Here is a 17,859-nt window from a genome sequence, read left to right on the forward strand (position 1 = left end):
TCTATGATTATTGTCAGCACATTGGCCATAAAAAGTTAAAGTGCTTTTGAGGAGACAAAGCACTCCAATCCTTTATTTTATATTTCTATTATTTATTTATTTTTATTTAATTAAATTATTATTATTATTTTTATTCTATGTTTTAGTTTCTCTGTGATGAAAAGGCAAACAAATAAATTGTGAATAAAAAGAGTTAAAACGTCCCTCAATGCATCACAGATGTATTCATATTAATATTCGTCTCATCTCTAAATCACTTCAGATTTTTCCTGCGCAGGCGGGCGTACCTGAAGGCAACGCTGCTCTTGTCGTCGGGCCCTTTGACCACCACACCTGTGGCTCCACCTGAACGCACCGCGAACACCTGCAGACAAAAAGCAGGGAGTAAAAAAACACAATCATTTTACACTGACTATATGACTCTATATTATCCAATAATATGATGTATAATGATATAACTCTGAACACAAAGTCAAACTAATATATACATGAATAGAGGGAGAAGAGCAGTGGGGAGAGCACACATCCCTGGGGGGTCCAGTGCTGATGGTCCGGGTGCTGGATGTGATCTTTCCCAGCCTCACCTGCTGCGTCCTGTCTGTCAGGAAGTTTGTGATCCACTGACAGGTGGAGGCTGGCAAAGTGAGCTGGGAGAGTTTGGGTTGGAGTATCTCCAGGATGATGGTGTTGAACACTGGGGGTCAGAGGGTCAGGACCCAGACCTGGGGGGCTCCTGAGGGTCTGAGGGTCAGATGATCGGTGGTTCACCTTAGTCCACGTCCTCCTGTCACACACAAAGCTCCAGATCCAGAGGAACATGAAGCAGCTGATGTTCAACTGTGTTGTTGTTCCTCACAGTGTGGAACAGAAACCTTTACACAGAAAGCTCTCATAGATTCATGTTCATGATTTAAACATGAAGATAATGCAGCAACATTTTGACCAAAACTCATTTTAATTCAACCTGTTCAAGCCGAGAGAGACGCTCATAAACACATCGTAATTAAAAGAGGATCTGTGTGAGCTCACACACACACCCACACACTTCTACAGGAACTCACCTGATTTCCTGTAAATGAAGAGGGGCGGAGCTACAGTGATCATGTGATCCAGATACATGAGAACAGGAAGGAACCCTGATGTGTTTATCAGAAAGTTCAGACTCCATTTTGAGTCACAGAGCAGAAGGAGAGAAGCTGAAGGCTGAGGCAGGGTGAGTGTTGATCCAACATGTGATTGTTTTACTGTCAAAGTGTGTGTGTGTGTGTGTGTGTGTGTGTGTGTGTGTGTGTGTGTGTGTGTGTGTGTGTGTGTGTGTGTGTGTGTGTGTGTGTGTGCTTCCTGTTCTCTCTTGATTCTTGTGTCTGCTCTCTCACAGTCAGTGTTAATGTTTTACTCTCAGACTGACTTCAGATCAGAAGATGAGTGGTTGTGAGGAGGAAGAGGAGGACGGAGCAGAGTCTCTAGTCTCCGGCTGTCTGTCTATGAAGAGTGATCGGTCCAAAGATGATCCTCCAGACTTCAGTAGTGAACCTGGACCCTCAGACACACAGTAAGAGACTGTTTTTACTGTGAGCTGACCTGATGAAGATGATGCATTGAGGATGAAGACTAAATGTTCTGCTCAAAGATTTATATTATATTTTCATGAGATGAAGCTCAAAGGTTCACTTCCTACAGATTCAGAGCTTTCAGTGTGAAGCTTTAAATCTTTAGTAAGTGGACCTTTGAGTTCAGACTCTCTCCTCCAGATGTTGATCCTGAAGGTCTAGAACAAACATCATGAGCAGAACTGATGTAAAAGTTCTCTGCTGACAAAAACCAGACAGGAAATGGTCAACTGTACATTTGGAGCTCTTCTGTTTTCATCACGTTTGAATTGATCCTTCATTTGATAGTTGACAGTAGAAAGTGACAGAAAACAGACATGAAGAAGGAAAGTGTGTGGACTTGAACCTGAGACTCCACTGTTACATGCTGTGTGTTAGACTGTTGGTCCACCACAACATGTAGACCTCTTCTGACCTCAGTTCAAACACAACCAACTCAAGCTGAGCTGATCACAGACACTGTGACACAGTAAAGGACATGATCAGCTCTCTTTAATGGAGGACTTTTACTGTGAAGGAGCTGCAGGAAGTGTTGAGTTAGTTCTAAACAAACTACAGACAGATCACTAAATGTTTCATCAGACAGCCTGATAGGAAAAGCAGCTGATTAGAGTTCATGAAAGCAGGAGAGTTTCAATAAAAGAACATTTTCATGACAGACTGAACGCTGAATTCAAAGAGAAAAGTAACACTTTAACTGTTCTCTGTGAACATCTGAGCTTCTACACACTTTAGTCCACATCTGGATGTTTTTCATCAACAACCAACAAATCATTTTAGTTCTAAATAAATGTCTTTACAGAGAGAAGAAGAGGAGTCATGATTCTGAGGAGGAGCTGACGTCCAGATCCAGAACCAGAGCTGGACTGCAGACAGCCAGTGAGACCAGAAGTGTCCAAAGTAAGACTGTCCATTTCTCTGCTGATGTCTTCATGTCTGGAAACAGGACGTGTTGTTTTAATACAGAGACACTTGTTGGATTGAAGGATGTAAACACACAAAGGAAGAAGGTCTCATTGATTCATGATAAACTTGTGTAACAGTTGTGGACAGGGCATGGAAGGAGACCACTCAAAAGATAGATTTCCAGCATTTATTTGCTCCTTCAGAAGACGATATATAACCCATTCATGTCCTTCTGGTCTCTCTCTCTCTGCACATCTGCTCCTGAACATGAACAATATCAGAACTTACACGAGGACATGAATCTGTGAGGCACCATGTTGGTGACATGACACAGGGCGGCCTGGTGTGATGCAAAGAGAGAATATACAGTTCAATGAAAACAGCTACAAAAATGATATTATACAGTGAGAACAGCTGGGTAACGTGATCTTATGAGCAGTAAACAATGTTCAACATAAACCGTTCAATTTCAAAAGAAAAGAAACGCGGCTTCATTCATCCAAAAAATCCTCAACAATGCAAAACACTGTGAGGGGAAACATTGAATATAAATACACTACCGTTCAAAAGTTTGGGGTCACCCAGACAATTTCGTGTCAATTTTAAGTTTCTTCGCAATTTCTCTCATGGAATAGCTTCATTTCTAAGAACAAGAACAGACGGAGAGTTTCACATGAAAGTTCTCTTTTTCTGGCCATGTTGAGAGTAGAATCCAACCCACAAATGTGATGCTCCAGATACTCAACTAGCTCAAAGGAAGGCCAGTTTTATAGCTTCTCTCACCAGCACAACTGTTTTCAAGGGTTTTCTAATCATCAGTTAGTCTTCTAAGGCGATTAGAACACTGGAGTGATAGCTGCTGGAAATGGGCCTCTATACACCGATGTAGATATTTCATTAAAAACCAGACGTTTCCACCTAGAATAGTCATTAACCACATTAACAATGTATAGGGTGTATTTCTGATTAATTTAATGTTGTCTTCATTGAAAGAAACAGTGCTTTTCTTTGAGAAATAAGGACATTTCTAAGTGACCCCAAACTTTTGAACGGTTGTGTAACTTATTAAGATAAAAATTCACACATACCCCATAAGATCATTAAATGATAAATATAATACATTAGAAATAAGTTACACCTGCATAAATAATCACAATTTAATAAAAATATTTTATTGTTTCTAAATTCTCAGTGACTTAAAAAATAACGAGATCAAGTTAAAGGAGCTGTATTTAACATTCATATTTATATTAGTTATTAAATATGAATTCATATCTCATCAACATCTATCATCTCTGTAAAGATATAAAGAGATAATAATTCATAACGTGTTGCTGACCTGGAGACAGCTGCAGGTGGATTAAAGGTCCTTATTCCACCAGACGAGCCGCTCTGATAAAAATACGGTCCTAGTCTGTTTTTTGACGGAGCCGCGGTGTGTTTCAAAGAGCAGATCGATCCGGGCAATATAACCAACAGGCTCTGTGTGAGGAATATGAACTCAATGTGAGGATGAATGTATTTATAACAACTAAAACACAGACACACATCTTTGATCCACGTCGTTCATAACTGGACTTTTAACAGTCGCTCTGTTAACTTTGTCTGTCGGCTACAGCTCAACAAAACAGGAAATAAGAACAATCAACACATAGTTGATGTAATGTTCTCAATAATGGTCTCCTCCCTCAAACCAAAGCCACGTCTGTAGCTACACTGACTGGATCAACACTGTCTGTGCTGGTGACCAGAGAGAAAGCTCTCTGTGTTCACATCTCACTACTTTAGTAGCTTCTAACTGAATCTAACTGAAAGTTACTTTCACTCACGTGTCCCCGTTTGTAGGTTCAGATATCAGCCTGATTTCATTGTTCACTGATTGTTTTAGTCAAATCAATATCATATCTTCTTTATATGTTCTCTCTGGTTTCTCTGTTTCAGGAGATAGTGGTCTGCAGGAGGTTTTAGATGAACATAAGATCAGTCTGAAGAACAGATGTGAACGTGTGACTGAAGGAAGTGATGAAACAGGAAGTGGAACCCTCCTCAACAGGATCTACACTGAGCTCTACATCACAGAGGGACAGAGTGAAGAGGTTAATACCCAACATGAGGTCAGGCAGCTGGAGTCAGCTTCCAAGAAGAAGACCCTCCATGACACTCCGATCAAGTGCCACGACATCTTCAAAGCCTCAGCTGACCAACAGAGACGCATCAGAGTCGTTCTGACGAACGGCGTCGCCGGAGTTGGAAAAACCTTCTCGGTGCAGAAGTTCACTCTGGACTGGGCCGAGGGTTTGGAGATCCAAGACGTCAGTCTGGTGGTTCTGCTTTCGTTCAGGGAGCTGAACTTGATCAAAGATGAGCAGTACAGTCTTCTCGAGCTGATCCGTGTTTTCTATCCAACATTACAGAAGGTCCCAGCAGAGAAGCTCTCTGTCTGTAAAGTTGTGTTCATCTTTGATGGTCTGGATGAAACCAGACTTTCATTGGATTTCATCAACAATGAGGTCGTGTCTGATGTCACACAGAAGACATCGGTCAACGTGCTGCTGACGAACCTCATCGAGGGGAAGCTGCTTCCCTCGGCTCTCGTCTGGATAACTTCCAGACCTGCAGCAGCCAATCAGATCCCTCCTTCACGTGTTGACAGGGTGACAGAAGTACGAGGCTTCACCGACCCCCAGAAGGACGAGTACTTCAGGAGGAGGTTCAGTGATGAAGAGCTGTCCAGCAGAATCATCTCACACATCAAGACATCCAGGAGCCTCCACATCATGTGTCTAATCCCAGTCTTCTGCTGGATCACTGCTACAGTTCTGGACCACATGTGGACTACAGACCAGAGAGGAGAGCTGCCCAAGACCCTGACTGACATGTACTCACACTTCCTGCTGGTCCAGACAAAGAGGAAGAAGCAGAAGTACCACGAGGGACATGAGACGAGTCCTCAGGAGCTGACGGAGGCTGACAGGGAAGTTCTTCTGAAGCTGGGGAGGCTGGCGTTTGAACATCTGGAGAAAGGAAACATCATGTTCTACCAAGAAGACCTGGAGCAGTGTGGTCTTGATGTCACGGAGGCCTCGGTGTTCTCAGGAGTTTGTACAGAGATCTTCAAAAGAGAGAGCGTGATCTTCCACAAAACAGTCTACTGCTTTGTTCATCTGAGTGTTCAAGAGTTTCTGGCTGCAGTCTACATGTTCCACTGTTTCACAAACAGGAAGACAGAGGTACTGGAGGACTTCATGGGGAAATACTACAAGTATTCATCTCTGAAGGACTTCATGAGAGAAGATGACAAGTATTCATCTCTGGAGGACTTCCTGAAGAGAGCCATGGAGAAATCCCTTAAAAGTCAAAATGGCCACCTGGACCTGTTTGTCCGCTTCCTTCATGGCCTCTCTCTGGAGTCCAACCAGAGACTCTTAGGAGGCCTGCTGGGTCAGACAGACAACAGTCTAGAAACCACCCAGAGAGCCATGGAGAAATCCCGTAGAAGTAAAAATGGCCACCTGGACCTGTTTGTCCGCTTCCTTCATGGCCTCTCTCTGGCGTCCAACCAGAGACTCTTAGGAGGCCTGCTGGGTCAGACAGACAACAGTCCAGAAACCATCCAGAGAGCCATCAACAACCTGAAGAAGATGAACATTGATGAAATCTCTCCTGACAGAAGCATCAACATCTTCCACTGTCTGATGGAGATGAACGACCTCTCAGTACATCAGGAGATCCAAGAGTTCCTGAAGTCAGAGAACAGATCAGAGAAGGAACTCTCAGTGATCCACTGCTCAGCTCTGGCCTACATGCTGCAGATGTCAGAGGAGGTTCTGGATGAGTTGGACCTGAAGAAGTACAACACATCAAAGGAGGGACGTCGGAGACTGATTCCAGCTGTGAGGAACTGCAGAAAGGCTGTGTAAGTCCAGATGTGATTAACTTCATGAATCAGTGTAGATCAGTAGTTTAGTTCTTCTAATATAGACATTATGAAATTCATATTCTTAAAATAGTGTTCCAGTTGTTTAATACTAAATTATAATTCAGTTATATTTCATCACAGATGTTCTTGATGTTTGAAATGCTGCGAGTGAAAACATGTTTCAGTTTCAGTTGGTTTAGTTTTCACTGTGAAGTTAATGAACACAGTTATTCTATTTATTCCTCATGATTGTTATATTTTATATTGATATCATTCTTCCTCTATTTATCTTCCTTTGGGTGATGGAGGCGACATGCAAACCTGGTGAAACAAATGAAGGACTTTAGAGGTTGTTTGAGCTTTCATCACAACATGTAGCAGTATTTTACAGTCATCACTTCATGTACTTTAGTTATTATTACATCAGGAGCTTCTACAAGGTGTCTGACATCATCACACTTACAGGTAACACCTGATTATTTTAACACTATGCTGAAGAGTTTAAATACCATCTGTATCAGGCCACGCCCCCTTCTTAAAGATAGGACCAGAAAACAACAACAAACCAACTTGAGTTCAGGGTTCTACCTCAGACTGTTTACATACATTTACATGAATTGACTTTTAATTTGTATTAATATAGAAACTTCAATAAAGTAAGATGTGAGGTCCTAAAGTATGTGAATGAAGTTCGTATGACAGCATGAAGTAGCCAATGAGAGCACAGGAGGACACATGTTAGACTCCTTCACAGCCAGTGGGCTGTAATGATGGTAGCAGTGAGGCCAGAAAAGAGTCCACATGTTTTCATACGTTGCTGGTTTCCTCCTCAAACTATTCAACATCTTTTCAGGTCAACTGCAGGATGTTGATTCTTTTATCCGTTGCCTCCATGAAGGAGTTCAGATTTCTACTTTAGTAGAATTCACCTTTACCCAGCTGAGGAATAAGAAGTATTGTTATTGTGGTTCACATGAAGTCCTTGTATGTCTCCTAAGATCCAGACCCTGTAGGGTCAGATGGAATGTGATGTACTTCTACTTCAGAGGACAACATTGTAGTTCTACATTTACCTGACAGAGAAATGTTAAATGTTGAAGATTCACATTTGACTCACAAAATAATTAAGAATTAAAATATGAATCATTATTATTTATTAAACTATCCACCATCATGTAAGCTCCACCTTTAACAGACGTTAACAATAATCTTAATATTATTATTAATGTCATATTATTCTGTATTTTGATGCTTTGGAAACAATCTTCACTTAAAGTAAACATTTTAATACATTACTTTTACTGAACAGTATTAATAGTTCTACTACTAATAAGAAACTGTTTTACATCATAAACATGTTTGAGTTCTTCTTCTTCTTCTTCTGTCAAAACCAACATTCCCAGTTAGAGAAAGACTGAAAAATAAATCAACAGCGTTTTCCTGAAGGCCTCAAATCACTAAATCTACCCAGAAAAATACACCCAGGTCTGTTCCTCACCGTCAGAAACATCAGAGAAATTCACTTAACGGAGATATTCATTTATGAAAAGAAATATGAATCTCCTGCTTTGACAAAACATCACTGTTACATTAGAGCATGGATTTAATGAGGGGCAGTAAAGTTATTATTATATATATATATATATATATATATATATATATATATATATATATATATATATATATATTTAAAACACTTTTTTAAAGTTCTGTGTAGATAAAGGATGTTTTTATCATTAATATCATATTTTAAATTGAGTATGTAACTGTTTCTGATCATGTTGAATGCTGTAACAGTGATTTAGTAGCACAAGAAGAGAAAAGTCATCACATCAGAGAACTGATTCAGTGATGTCAGTTACACATCAATATATATCTGAGGTTTAGCATTAGCATTAGCCACATTAGCCTCCATGTTGAAATGTTGCATTTTATTGTTCATGAATTCAACTTTTCATTTTAAAGTTTCATTATTTACATCGTCCTGTTTTTAAATCTTTTAATTTGTTCTTTTACTCAGAAATAAACTCTTTTATAAAGATCTTATGAACACCATGTTGTGTGTTTAATGCTGATTCACTGAAACATATTTCTGATGACATCATGTTGAAAGTAATGCAGCCTCTTTGGTTTAATTGTGTTGAATATGTTCATTTAATCACATACAGGTCTAATAATATCAAGTAATGTGTCTCAGTCCTGTAACATTGCTCAGCTGTCTCTGGATGTGTTGGAGGTGAACCTGACAGCAGCAGGGAGCTCTAGTTGTTAAACTGCTTCTCTAATGAAGAAGGCTTCATGCTGACTTTGTGGAGACAGACATGGGATCAGATCACACTGACAGACTGGACATTATGGAAGCCTCAATGTAACGACACTTTGTCTCCTTTCATCTGCACATTAAAGAGAAACAAAGATTAAAAGTCTGCAGGGAGGAGAGAGAGTGATGAGAGTTATTGTTTCATGTGAAACACAGTGAGATGAGATTAGCTGAACCACTGATGTGAAGAGCTAATGTTCATCAAAACAGGAAGCAGGAAGTAAATATTAAATGTCCTCTTTCATAACAATATGTTGAAATATTTGTGTCATTCCAGACTTTCTATCTGTCAACTCTCAGAGACTCACGTTGAAGTTGTGGCCTCAGCTCTGAAGTCCAACCCCTCCCATCTGAGAGAGCTGGAGCTGAGTTACAACTACAACCTGAAGGATTCAGGAGTGAAGCCGCTGTTTGCTGGACTGGAGAGTCCACACTGTCGACTGGAGACTCTGAGGTCAGTTCACTAATTTATGTATGTATTTATTTGTATTTAGGTGTTCAATTAAAATACCAAAATCTCCTCAGGCAAAGGCCCGGAACATTACGATGCACTATTGCACTATTTAGAAGCGTAGTAGTAGTAACGTCTCTGTGTCAACAACTGTCAAATAAAGAAAATACACATCAATTATATTTTAACAATTATTATTCTTTTAACTGGATGAATTATAAATAATACATAGAAATACATCAATAAATGTTTTTCTCATTTCAAGTAAAATAATGTCTGGATTAAAGAATAACTGACAGAAAGCTTTCGTAAAATGTGCATCTTAAAATAAAGTAATTAATTTTAGAAAAATGAATTTCACTGAATTGTCCTGCAGCTTTAAATTCAGTTCATTCAGGTTGAAGTGATGTCAATCAGAAATCAATATTATATTTTTCTTATATTCTAAAAAGATACATTTGTGAGCATGGACTTCATCTGTGGTCTTTAAACCACTTGTTTCAGCTCTATTGTCTCTGGTCACATCATTGGACAGTGAACTCATGTGTTCGGATTCTGATCTCAGGTTTATTTTCTGTGACTTCATTTCAGATGTGAGATGGTACGTTTGCTCCAAAGAGTTGTTCTTTGTCTCGTAGTATCGCTTCATTCACCGCTTTGAATAATCGTTGTGGTCTCTGAACATGTGAGACAAACTGATTTTAAACTGCCCGTGTGGAGAATTAACCTCTCGTGTCTATTCTTGGTTATAGACTCTGGTCTCGCTGACCACTCTCCTCTATTTGGAGAACGTCATGTGAAATTGCTGCTGTGACTCACGTAATTGTCGTATTCTTCTTTCTCTTTCCTCGTCTCCCCCCCTGTGTCACGGTGTGTGAACATCTGACTCGAGTCAGTGAACTTGTCAGAATACTCTTATCTGATTGGCTGAGCTGCATCACGTGATGTGATTTACAACGCATTGGTCGGCGTGTTTCCTGCACCGCTGAACAAGTACCGTAAAGGCTGAAAAAGGTGCGCCGGTTAAAATAAAGCGCTCCGTCAAAATAGAATCGGTTTTAGGTCCTGGGTCCGGATACAACGGCGTCTGGGTCCGGATCCGGACCGCGGCCCGCCTGTTAGTGACCCCTGCTGTAGAGTGTGTGAGGAAGATGAAGGAGGAGGATGAAGATCTGATGACAGCAGATACAAACTCTGTGTAAACAGAGAGAGACTTGAATACAAAGCTGAATGAAGGTGAAGTTGTGAACTGTGGTGATCTTCATGATATCAGAAGCTGATGAGGCTGCTACAGAGACAACCACACAGCTGCTGTGGTGAGATTAAAGCAGAGCTCAGAGTAATAAGCAGCAGCCTAACACAGGCCCAAACGTCTCCACAGAGCAGGCTTTGAGAACACAAGTCTCTGTTGTCATTACTAGAACAAGATGTCAGCTGAGACCAGTCATAGTGGAAGTGGCTCTTCAACAAGTGATGATGATGAATGACATCATCAAACTGTAGATGTTTAAGGTTCTAACTTGTTTCCAGGTTCTTGTTGACAGCAGGTCTAACTGTGGTTCTGTTTTCATGTTTTGTCTCTTTATCTGAAGACACAGACCTTTAGGTTGCAACAACAAACACATGTTGTTCTTAAAGGGCCGGTTCATATTGGTTCAGGTCTTTCTCAACACAACACTCACGTGTCCAAACGTCCATTCAAGAGTTCTTGGTGTCTGTAATCTGTCCACACTGTCTGTGATGTTCAGGACTAAATCCACAGTCTAGTTCTGTAGAAATGACTTGTAAAGTTGATCTCAACTAATCTGAGGCTTCACATGTATCAAGTCAGTCTGTTGTGTTTGACAGTGGCTGTATTTGAAACCTCACACTATACCAGCAGTTTGTGCTGATTTGACCAACATGTAGCATGTAGCATGTAGCATGCTAACAAAAGCTAAATCTACAGTGTGACAGAAATACCTGATGTTTCACTGATTCAGAAAGAATCTCCAGTCTATCTCTCCTTCTGTATCCCACAATGCAAAGCGCTGGAACAGCACATTCTTCATTCTATTTCATAATTAAATTCACTAATGAGAACTTTTGAGGAGAGAAATCAACTTTGTAGATTTTAAATATTGTCAGTTAAATTGATGGTGAATCCACATGTACACACAATGTACTGTGTACACATGTGTACAGTACGTGTACTGTGTAGTACCGTGTACATGTACTGTGTACTACCTTCCTCAGCAGTACGTAGCAGGCGGGTTGAACTCAGTGTTTCCTTGTTGAGCTCAGTGGAGGAAGAGGAACTCAAAGAGGGAATCTGCTCCTCAATAGTCTGTAACTTTGGTTCGTCTGACTCAGACTGCTGAAGCTTCATATTAGTTTCAGCTGAACTTGTGAAGTGATTTCTTCAGTGTAGTTGTGTTATGAAGGGACCACTTCACACTCAGTCTGACAGGAGGAATGATTACTGCCACCAAGAACTCTGGTGATGGACAGATGACATGAAGACACACCTGAACACATGTGGACCTCTCCTGTTGAACACATGAAGCTACTAAGCTACCAGATACACAAAGAAGAAGCTCACGGAACCAATGAAGTCATGAACCGTCTTTGAGTCCAACAGGTCTGATCTGATCTTGATCCTCTAGTTGCAGACCTGACTGAGACCAGCAGCATGGTGTTCATCTGTGTTGACATCAATAGGTGATGAATGTTGTGGTGACATTTGGATGATGTGTGTAGAAGGCTGACATGATGATGATCCACAATAACACAACGACAAAGAGAAAAGCTCATTGATGAGGACAGAGTCATGTTGAGCTACACATTTACAACATGAACACATCTGATTGGATTATAAATGGATTCTTATCTTCATCATTTATTCTTTATTCAGGTTGAGGAGCTGCAGTTTGACAGAGATCAGCTGTTCTTCTCTGGCCTCAGCTCTGAAGTCCAACCCCTCCTCCCATCTGAGAGAACTGGATCTGAGTAAAATCAACCTGCAGGATTCAGGAGTGAAGCTGCTGTGTGATCTTGTGGAGAGTCCACACTGTAGACTGGAGACTCTGAGGTCAGTTCACTAATTTATGAAAAAACACAACTTACATCCATAAAGTTGTAAATTAGTTTTTATTCATATTTTCATGTTTCTTGAACTAATTTTATTCTGCAGTGACAAAAGAATGTTCTCTTAAAGAACCTGTAGAACATGTCCACTGTTAGTTGTTAAAGTAAATGAATGTTTCTAGTTGTTGGTCAATGGTCACATCTGTAGACAGAAGATCCTCTGAACTAATACTTGTTTATATTGATGACGTTTACTTGATGAATAGAAATGTTTCTTTTGGTTTCTGTTCATTTAAATGTGTTTTCACAAATAATATCTGAACACACACACACACACACACACACACACACACACACACACACACACACACACACACACACACACACATCGAGTCATATTTCATAAAACAGCTGTTTAAAGGATCAATATAGTCTTGATCCTCTAGTTGCAGACCTGACTGAGACCAGCAGCATGGTGTTCATCTGTGTTGACATCAATAGGTGATGAATGTTGTGGTGACATTTGGATGATGTGTGTAGAAGGCTGACATGATGATGATCCACAATAACACAACGACAAAGAGAAAAGCTCATTGATGAGGACAGAGTCATGTTGAGCTACACATTTACAACATGAACACATCTGATTGGATTATAAATGGATTCTTATCTTCATCATTTATTCTTTATTCAGGTTGAGGAGCTGCAGGTTGTCAGAGATCAGCTGTTCTTCTCTGGCCTCAGCTCTGAAGTCCAACCCCTCCTCCCATCTGAGAGAACTGGATCTGAGATCCAACGACCTGAAGGATTCAGATGTGAAGCTGCTGTGTGATCTTGTGGAGAGTCCACACTGTAGACTGGAGACTCTGAGGTCAGTAGAGGGTTGGACTCAGTCCATGCTGGTTCCAGCAGTATTGAACTAAACACTGATCCAGTATTTCCTGTAAACCTCCAACCTTCTCAGTGAAGCTGTGAGAGGAGAACGCTGACAGGCTTCAGGATTGGACAGAAAGTCAGCCAATCAGACGAGCCAGAAGCTTGTTGTGATCATGTGTTTGAGTTGATGTGAAGACGACTGTTGTTGTTGTGTTCAAGTCTGCAGGAAATACCGCTGTTTATCAGCTGACAGCATCTCAACATGTATAGAGACAGTGGTCCTCATCCATCAATCTGATCTGATCTGTTCTCTCTCATTGGAATATTTCAAAGAGATGAGACGTTCAAATGTCAGTGAGACTGTGGTTTTTATCAGCTTTGAACCCATCATTACAGTGAGCAGTGAACACCTCTCTGTTTCTGCAGTCGTGATGCGTTCAGGACCCTCAGCTCTTTATCTCCACTGTGTACTTGAGTGAAATGTGCAGAGTGAACAGACTTGATGTCCAAAGTGTCTGCAGGTGTGTGAGCTTGGAGCTCAGTGTGTTCACTCCAATACGTTAAGATGAGAGCTGAAAGGACTGAAGTCCTGCTGCTCTTTCTACTGGATGAGCTGCATCACTGACTGACAGCTGATGAAGGGAGTCTCTGCAAACACTCGTTCATCTCTTCTTCTTCTTCTCTCCTCAGATGGGAGGGACATCCCTGTGAGGAAGATAGCTGGGAGGCAGATCCCTGGGACTGAGTCCAACATCATCTCTGTGATCCTCTGGATCTGATCAGAGGATCATCAGAGGATCTGGACTCCTCCAGTCCTGCTGCTCCTCACTGCACCTGGACCTGGATTTAGTTTAGTCCTTTGGTTCCTTTATGTGTTGTGACCCTAAAGTGTCTCTGCTGATGAGTTGTGTTCATGACAACATGACAGTAGATGAACAGTTGATTGCCTCCACACAGCTCTCAACTTGATTCTCTGCTCAGGTAGACATTACTCCTCTAGACCTTTACATGGATGATAGTTGTTTGAAGAACCATTAACCTTTATTTAACCAGGTAAAACCAACACAGATCCAGTCTAACGATGGGGACCTGGTCCTGAAGGCAGCAGAGCGACACTTGAACGTCTATTTCTGACGATTTTATTTCAGGAATCAAAGTATCATTGACTTTCACATTAGTGTAAAACTGGAAACAGGTTCTAATTCTGTGAACTAGTGTGAAGTCTGTGGTCTCCTTCTGTTGTAGTATCGGTCTCATCAGTGCTGCATTATATTCCTGTAAACGTTATTCTGTGTTTAAGCTCTTATTTCATATCAAAGCATCAACACTCTATAAAATTCTAAAATATGATTCATCTAAATGATAACAGAAATGAGAGGGATGTGATTGTAAGTGAAATGTTTTCTTGTTCCGTAATGAACTAAACGGATTAAAAGCAATGTTGAACTCATTCCAGGTGTTTGTCTGCTGACTCTAAAGACCTGCTCACAGTCAGTCCGCTGCTCACTAACACACTTTAAAGCACATTTAGATCAATGAATCAGTTTCTCATCAACATGAACTGAAGTGTGATTCATCTCTAGAGACACCATGTCATAGATCAATAAATGTTCCACTGCTGCTTCAGTTACACGTTCACATCTCATGTGTAGTGATGCAAACATGACATTTAGATTAACAAGTATTTAAACGTGAATAAACAAATCATACAACTGCAGGTTTAGAAGAAACTATTAACCAACTGTAGCATTATTGTTTGTGTTAAATTTAATATAATATATATGATCAAAATATGTTACGATATTTACAACATTATGAATCATAACCTCATGAATTAGTATTTAAAAATGAGTGATGGTACTCAGCGTCCACCGTCAGACACCATTAGTTTAAATAACCGAGTTTAACATGAGAATAAATGAAGGATAGCTGAGGTGCAGTCACTGGTGCAGAGGCAGAGTTCTACTGTGACTTTTATGACTTTCTCCGACAGGTTCGACTACTTTGACCTCAGTTGTGTTGATGCCTTCACTTCCCGTCAGTAAACTTGTGTTCTGATGTGAACCGATCACACTGCAGGATGTACGGACCACAGACATCACACGACTGTAGTTTAACCCTTTATTAGCTGAACACGTTCACAATATTTCTTCACACAGTTCAGAGCTTAGAAACGTGAGATTATTAGTTACACAATAATGAATTCATCATCATAGAAAATAAACACATTATTCACGTCTTATGTACAAAACATTCGTACAGGCGACCCGTCATACGGTTCGTGGTCCGGTTCACAAAAGGTGACGCGTCACCTGATCCGCTTACAGTGAGCATGTTTCACCATCAAACTATATTAACAGCAGTTTCATATTCTGATTCATGAAACCTATGAAGACCTGTTTATTGATCTTCCTGTTTGAAGTGATTGTGTCAGAGTCCGTGTTTCTGATGTGCACGGAGACGTGCAGCAGCTCAGGATCCTCAAACATTAAAGCTGCTAAATGTAATGTTCAGAGCATTATTATAGCAGCAGACAGATATTATCTGTGTGAAGATATAGAGGACTAATGTCTGCTAGAGTAGAGGAACAAGTCTCTGTGTGTGTGTGTGTGTTGTCTTTGTTCACATAGCCGGCCGGCTGCGTACCATTTAGTGCACGTTGATGTGTTCAGAGGCAAGAGAAACGCTTTAAATTTAGCACCTTTAACTCATTTAAACTACTAATAACCCCACATTTAGGAAATGCAGTTTAAATATTCTGAGAGTGAAGTTAGTTTTAATACTTTTATAATAAAATAAATGTGTAAATATTGAATATTTTTGGAGTTTTAATGGTTTGGGAATATAGTCGTGAAGTCAGAATTTATTTTAATAAACAAACGGAGAGACGGACTGATACGAGTGTGTTTAACCCGTGATGATGATGGTGATGATGATGATGATGATGATGATGATGATGGTGATGGTGATGATGATGATGATGATGATGGTGATGATGGTGATTTGTTCCCTGTGCTGGTCTTCTTCTGAACTCAGTCAGTCTGGTTCTGGTCCTGCTGGTTCACACGGTGGACGGTTTCATCAGAGCCTGATCCCCAAACAGCTGCTTGAAGTGAACCACATGCTCCTCACAGTGCTCTCCTGTGGGGGGGGGGGGGGGGGGGGGGGGCAGAAGGTTACTGAAGCTCACGGTCAGTCCGTCCTACAGAGTTAAACACTGAGCTGACTTCGGATCAGTTTCCTCTCACCGGGGTTGAATCCAGGACTTCCTCTGAGCCGCTGGTTCCTCTGCTGGAAGGACCTGAACACGGTGTAGAACAACATCTGGTCTCCGGTCTGTCGCGCCGCATCCAGGAACTTCCTGGACGACACGTTGTCGTGGCCACCTGAAACCAGGGCAGGGTTACGCAATCATCCACCCAGACCAATCAGAGCTTCCTTATAATTAGTTCAGTTAAAGTGATCAGATTCTACTTTAAGAGATTAGATGAAGCGTCAACGTACCGACGCTGCGGATGAATCTCAGCGCTCCCAGAACTTGTTGCTTCGACAGAAGAACCTCCACGATCTCATCGTTGGCCGTAGACAGACGCTTAAAAACACAAAACTATGTTTAAAACCACGAGATTTAAATAAAGTTTGTCTCCTCTTGAAGCCGCTTTGTGTGATACCTTCAACATGTCCAGTGAGAGCTGGTGAGCCGGAGGATACGTGCTCTCCAGAGACAGAAGCAAACACGCCTGAACACAAAGGAAAGGTCATTAATAAAGAGACGTTCATGAGTTCATGGTATATTTCAGGTTTTCCTTGTTTCCCTTTTATGAATTAAGCTCTTTATTTTAATGATATCTTTGTTTATTTCCAACAATAAAAGGTTCAGGACTCGTTCCAGATAGTTTAACTCCATCGTATGAACATTTAGTTGAGTCTCATTAAGTTGGTGAGTTTGAGGAGAAACGGGAGCAGAAGCTCCGGGTGGAGGTTTGGACTCACCAGAGGTTTGGAGTCACTGAGGACGTGGTACTGGAGGAACTGGTGCAGCATGTAGAACAGGCTGTGCTGCACCAGCGTCTTTATCACCAACTCGTACAAATAATGCTGAGACACAAACAACCGTCTGATTTAATCAGGAGACGACGTCACCTTTTATATCTACATTTAATATAAAACGGGTGAAGATGAGTTTGATCAGTTTTACCTGCACGGTGATCTGGAACTGGTTCAGAGAGCGGATGTACTCCATCAGCACCGCGATGATGAACTTATGGGACGCGTCCTGCAGAACAAACAGTCAACGTCATCTATTAAATATATATTCAAATATAATGTTCTTTGTTTTATTGAAATACACAGGTTCTCTGCAGTTTTACCTGGATCCAAATGTAAATATTTTACACCTCAAGACAACAATTCTTTGTCTGATATTTAATATAAGAAGTTAAATTATTTGCACCTCAATTAACACTCAACTTCGTTTTTACATTTTTCATGTAAAGAAAACTATGAATAAGTGAAAAGATGTATTTCAGATGTAACCAGTACTTTAAATGAAGAATACATTTGTTCTGTAGGATTATACTTTGATCTCAGGTGGTTTATCTTGTACATTAAACTACATTTGTCAGCTTCATGAGTCGAGTGTGTATTTCTTTGTGTATTTGTACCTTCCTCTCCGTGAACGATGACAGGACGTGTGTGTATTAGTGTGTAT

General features: G+C 40.7%; 2 protein-coding genes across 4 annotated transcripts in view; one reads left to right on the forward strand and one right to left on the reverse strand.

Moving 5' to 3' along the window:
• The first annotated feature begins 1,169 nt into the window (after positions 1-1,169).
• Positions 1,170-14,616, forward strand: LOC306712201 (NLR family CARD domain-containing protein 3-like). Of its 2 annotated transcripts, XM_079181358.1 has the most exons (8): positions 1,170-1,213; positions 1,403-1,552; positions 2,413-2,510; positions 4,458-6,432; positions 9,033-9,209; positions 12,100-12,276; positions 12,967-13,143; positions 13,839-14,616. In XM_079181358.1, exons 2-8 carry the CDS (start codon positions 1,422-1,424, stop codon positions 13,891-13,893), a joined length of 2,790 nt encoding a protein of 929 aa, XP_079037484.1. In that variant the 5' UTR covers positions 1,170-1,213; positions 1,403-1,421; the 3' UTR covers positions 13,894-14,616. The 2 variants fall into 2 exon arrangements, with proteins under 2 accessions (XP_079037484.1, XP_079037485.1); XM_079181359.1 differs by lacking the exon at positions 12,100-12,276 and having other exon boundaries at positions 13,839-14,615.
• rmc1 (regulator of MON1-CCZ1) overlaps positions 13,886-17,859 on the reverse strand; it is a 9,404-nt gene continuing 5,430 nt past the window's right edge. Inside the window, exons 16-22 of one of the 2 annotated variants that reach the window (XM_079181379.1) lie at positions 17,347-17,424; positions 17,142-17,246; positions 16,820-16,888; positions 16,653-16,740; positions 16,397-16,534; positions 14,664-16,289; positions 13,886-13,976 (exon numbers count right to left, since the gene is read on the reverse strand). In XM_079181379.1, the coding sequence (XP_079037505.1) occupies positions 16,210-16,289; positions 16,397-16,534; positions 16,653-16,740; positions 16,820-16,888; positions 17,142-17,246; positions 17,347-17,424 (558 nt within the window). In that variant the 3' untranslated portion in view covers positions 13,886-13,976; positions 14,664-16,209. Of the gene's footprint in view, positions 13,977-14,659; positions 16,290-16,396; positions 16,535-16,652; positions 16,741-16,819; positions 16,889-17,141; positions 17,247-17,346; positions 17,425-17,859 lie in introns of both variants that reach the window. The other variant, XM_079181380.1, reaches the window with a different exon arrangement.

Source organism: Pholis gunnellus, assembly GCF_910591455.1.
Source record: "Pholis gunnellus genome assembly, chromosome: 20".
In the NCBI taxonomy this organism is placed as follows: Eukaryota; Metazoa; Chordata; class Actinopteri; order Perciformes; family Pholidae; genus Pholis; species Pholis gunnellus.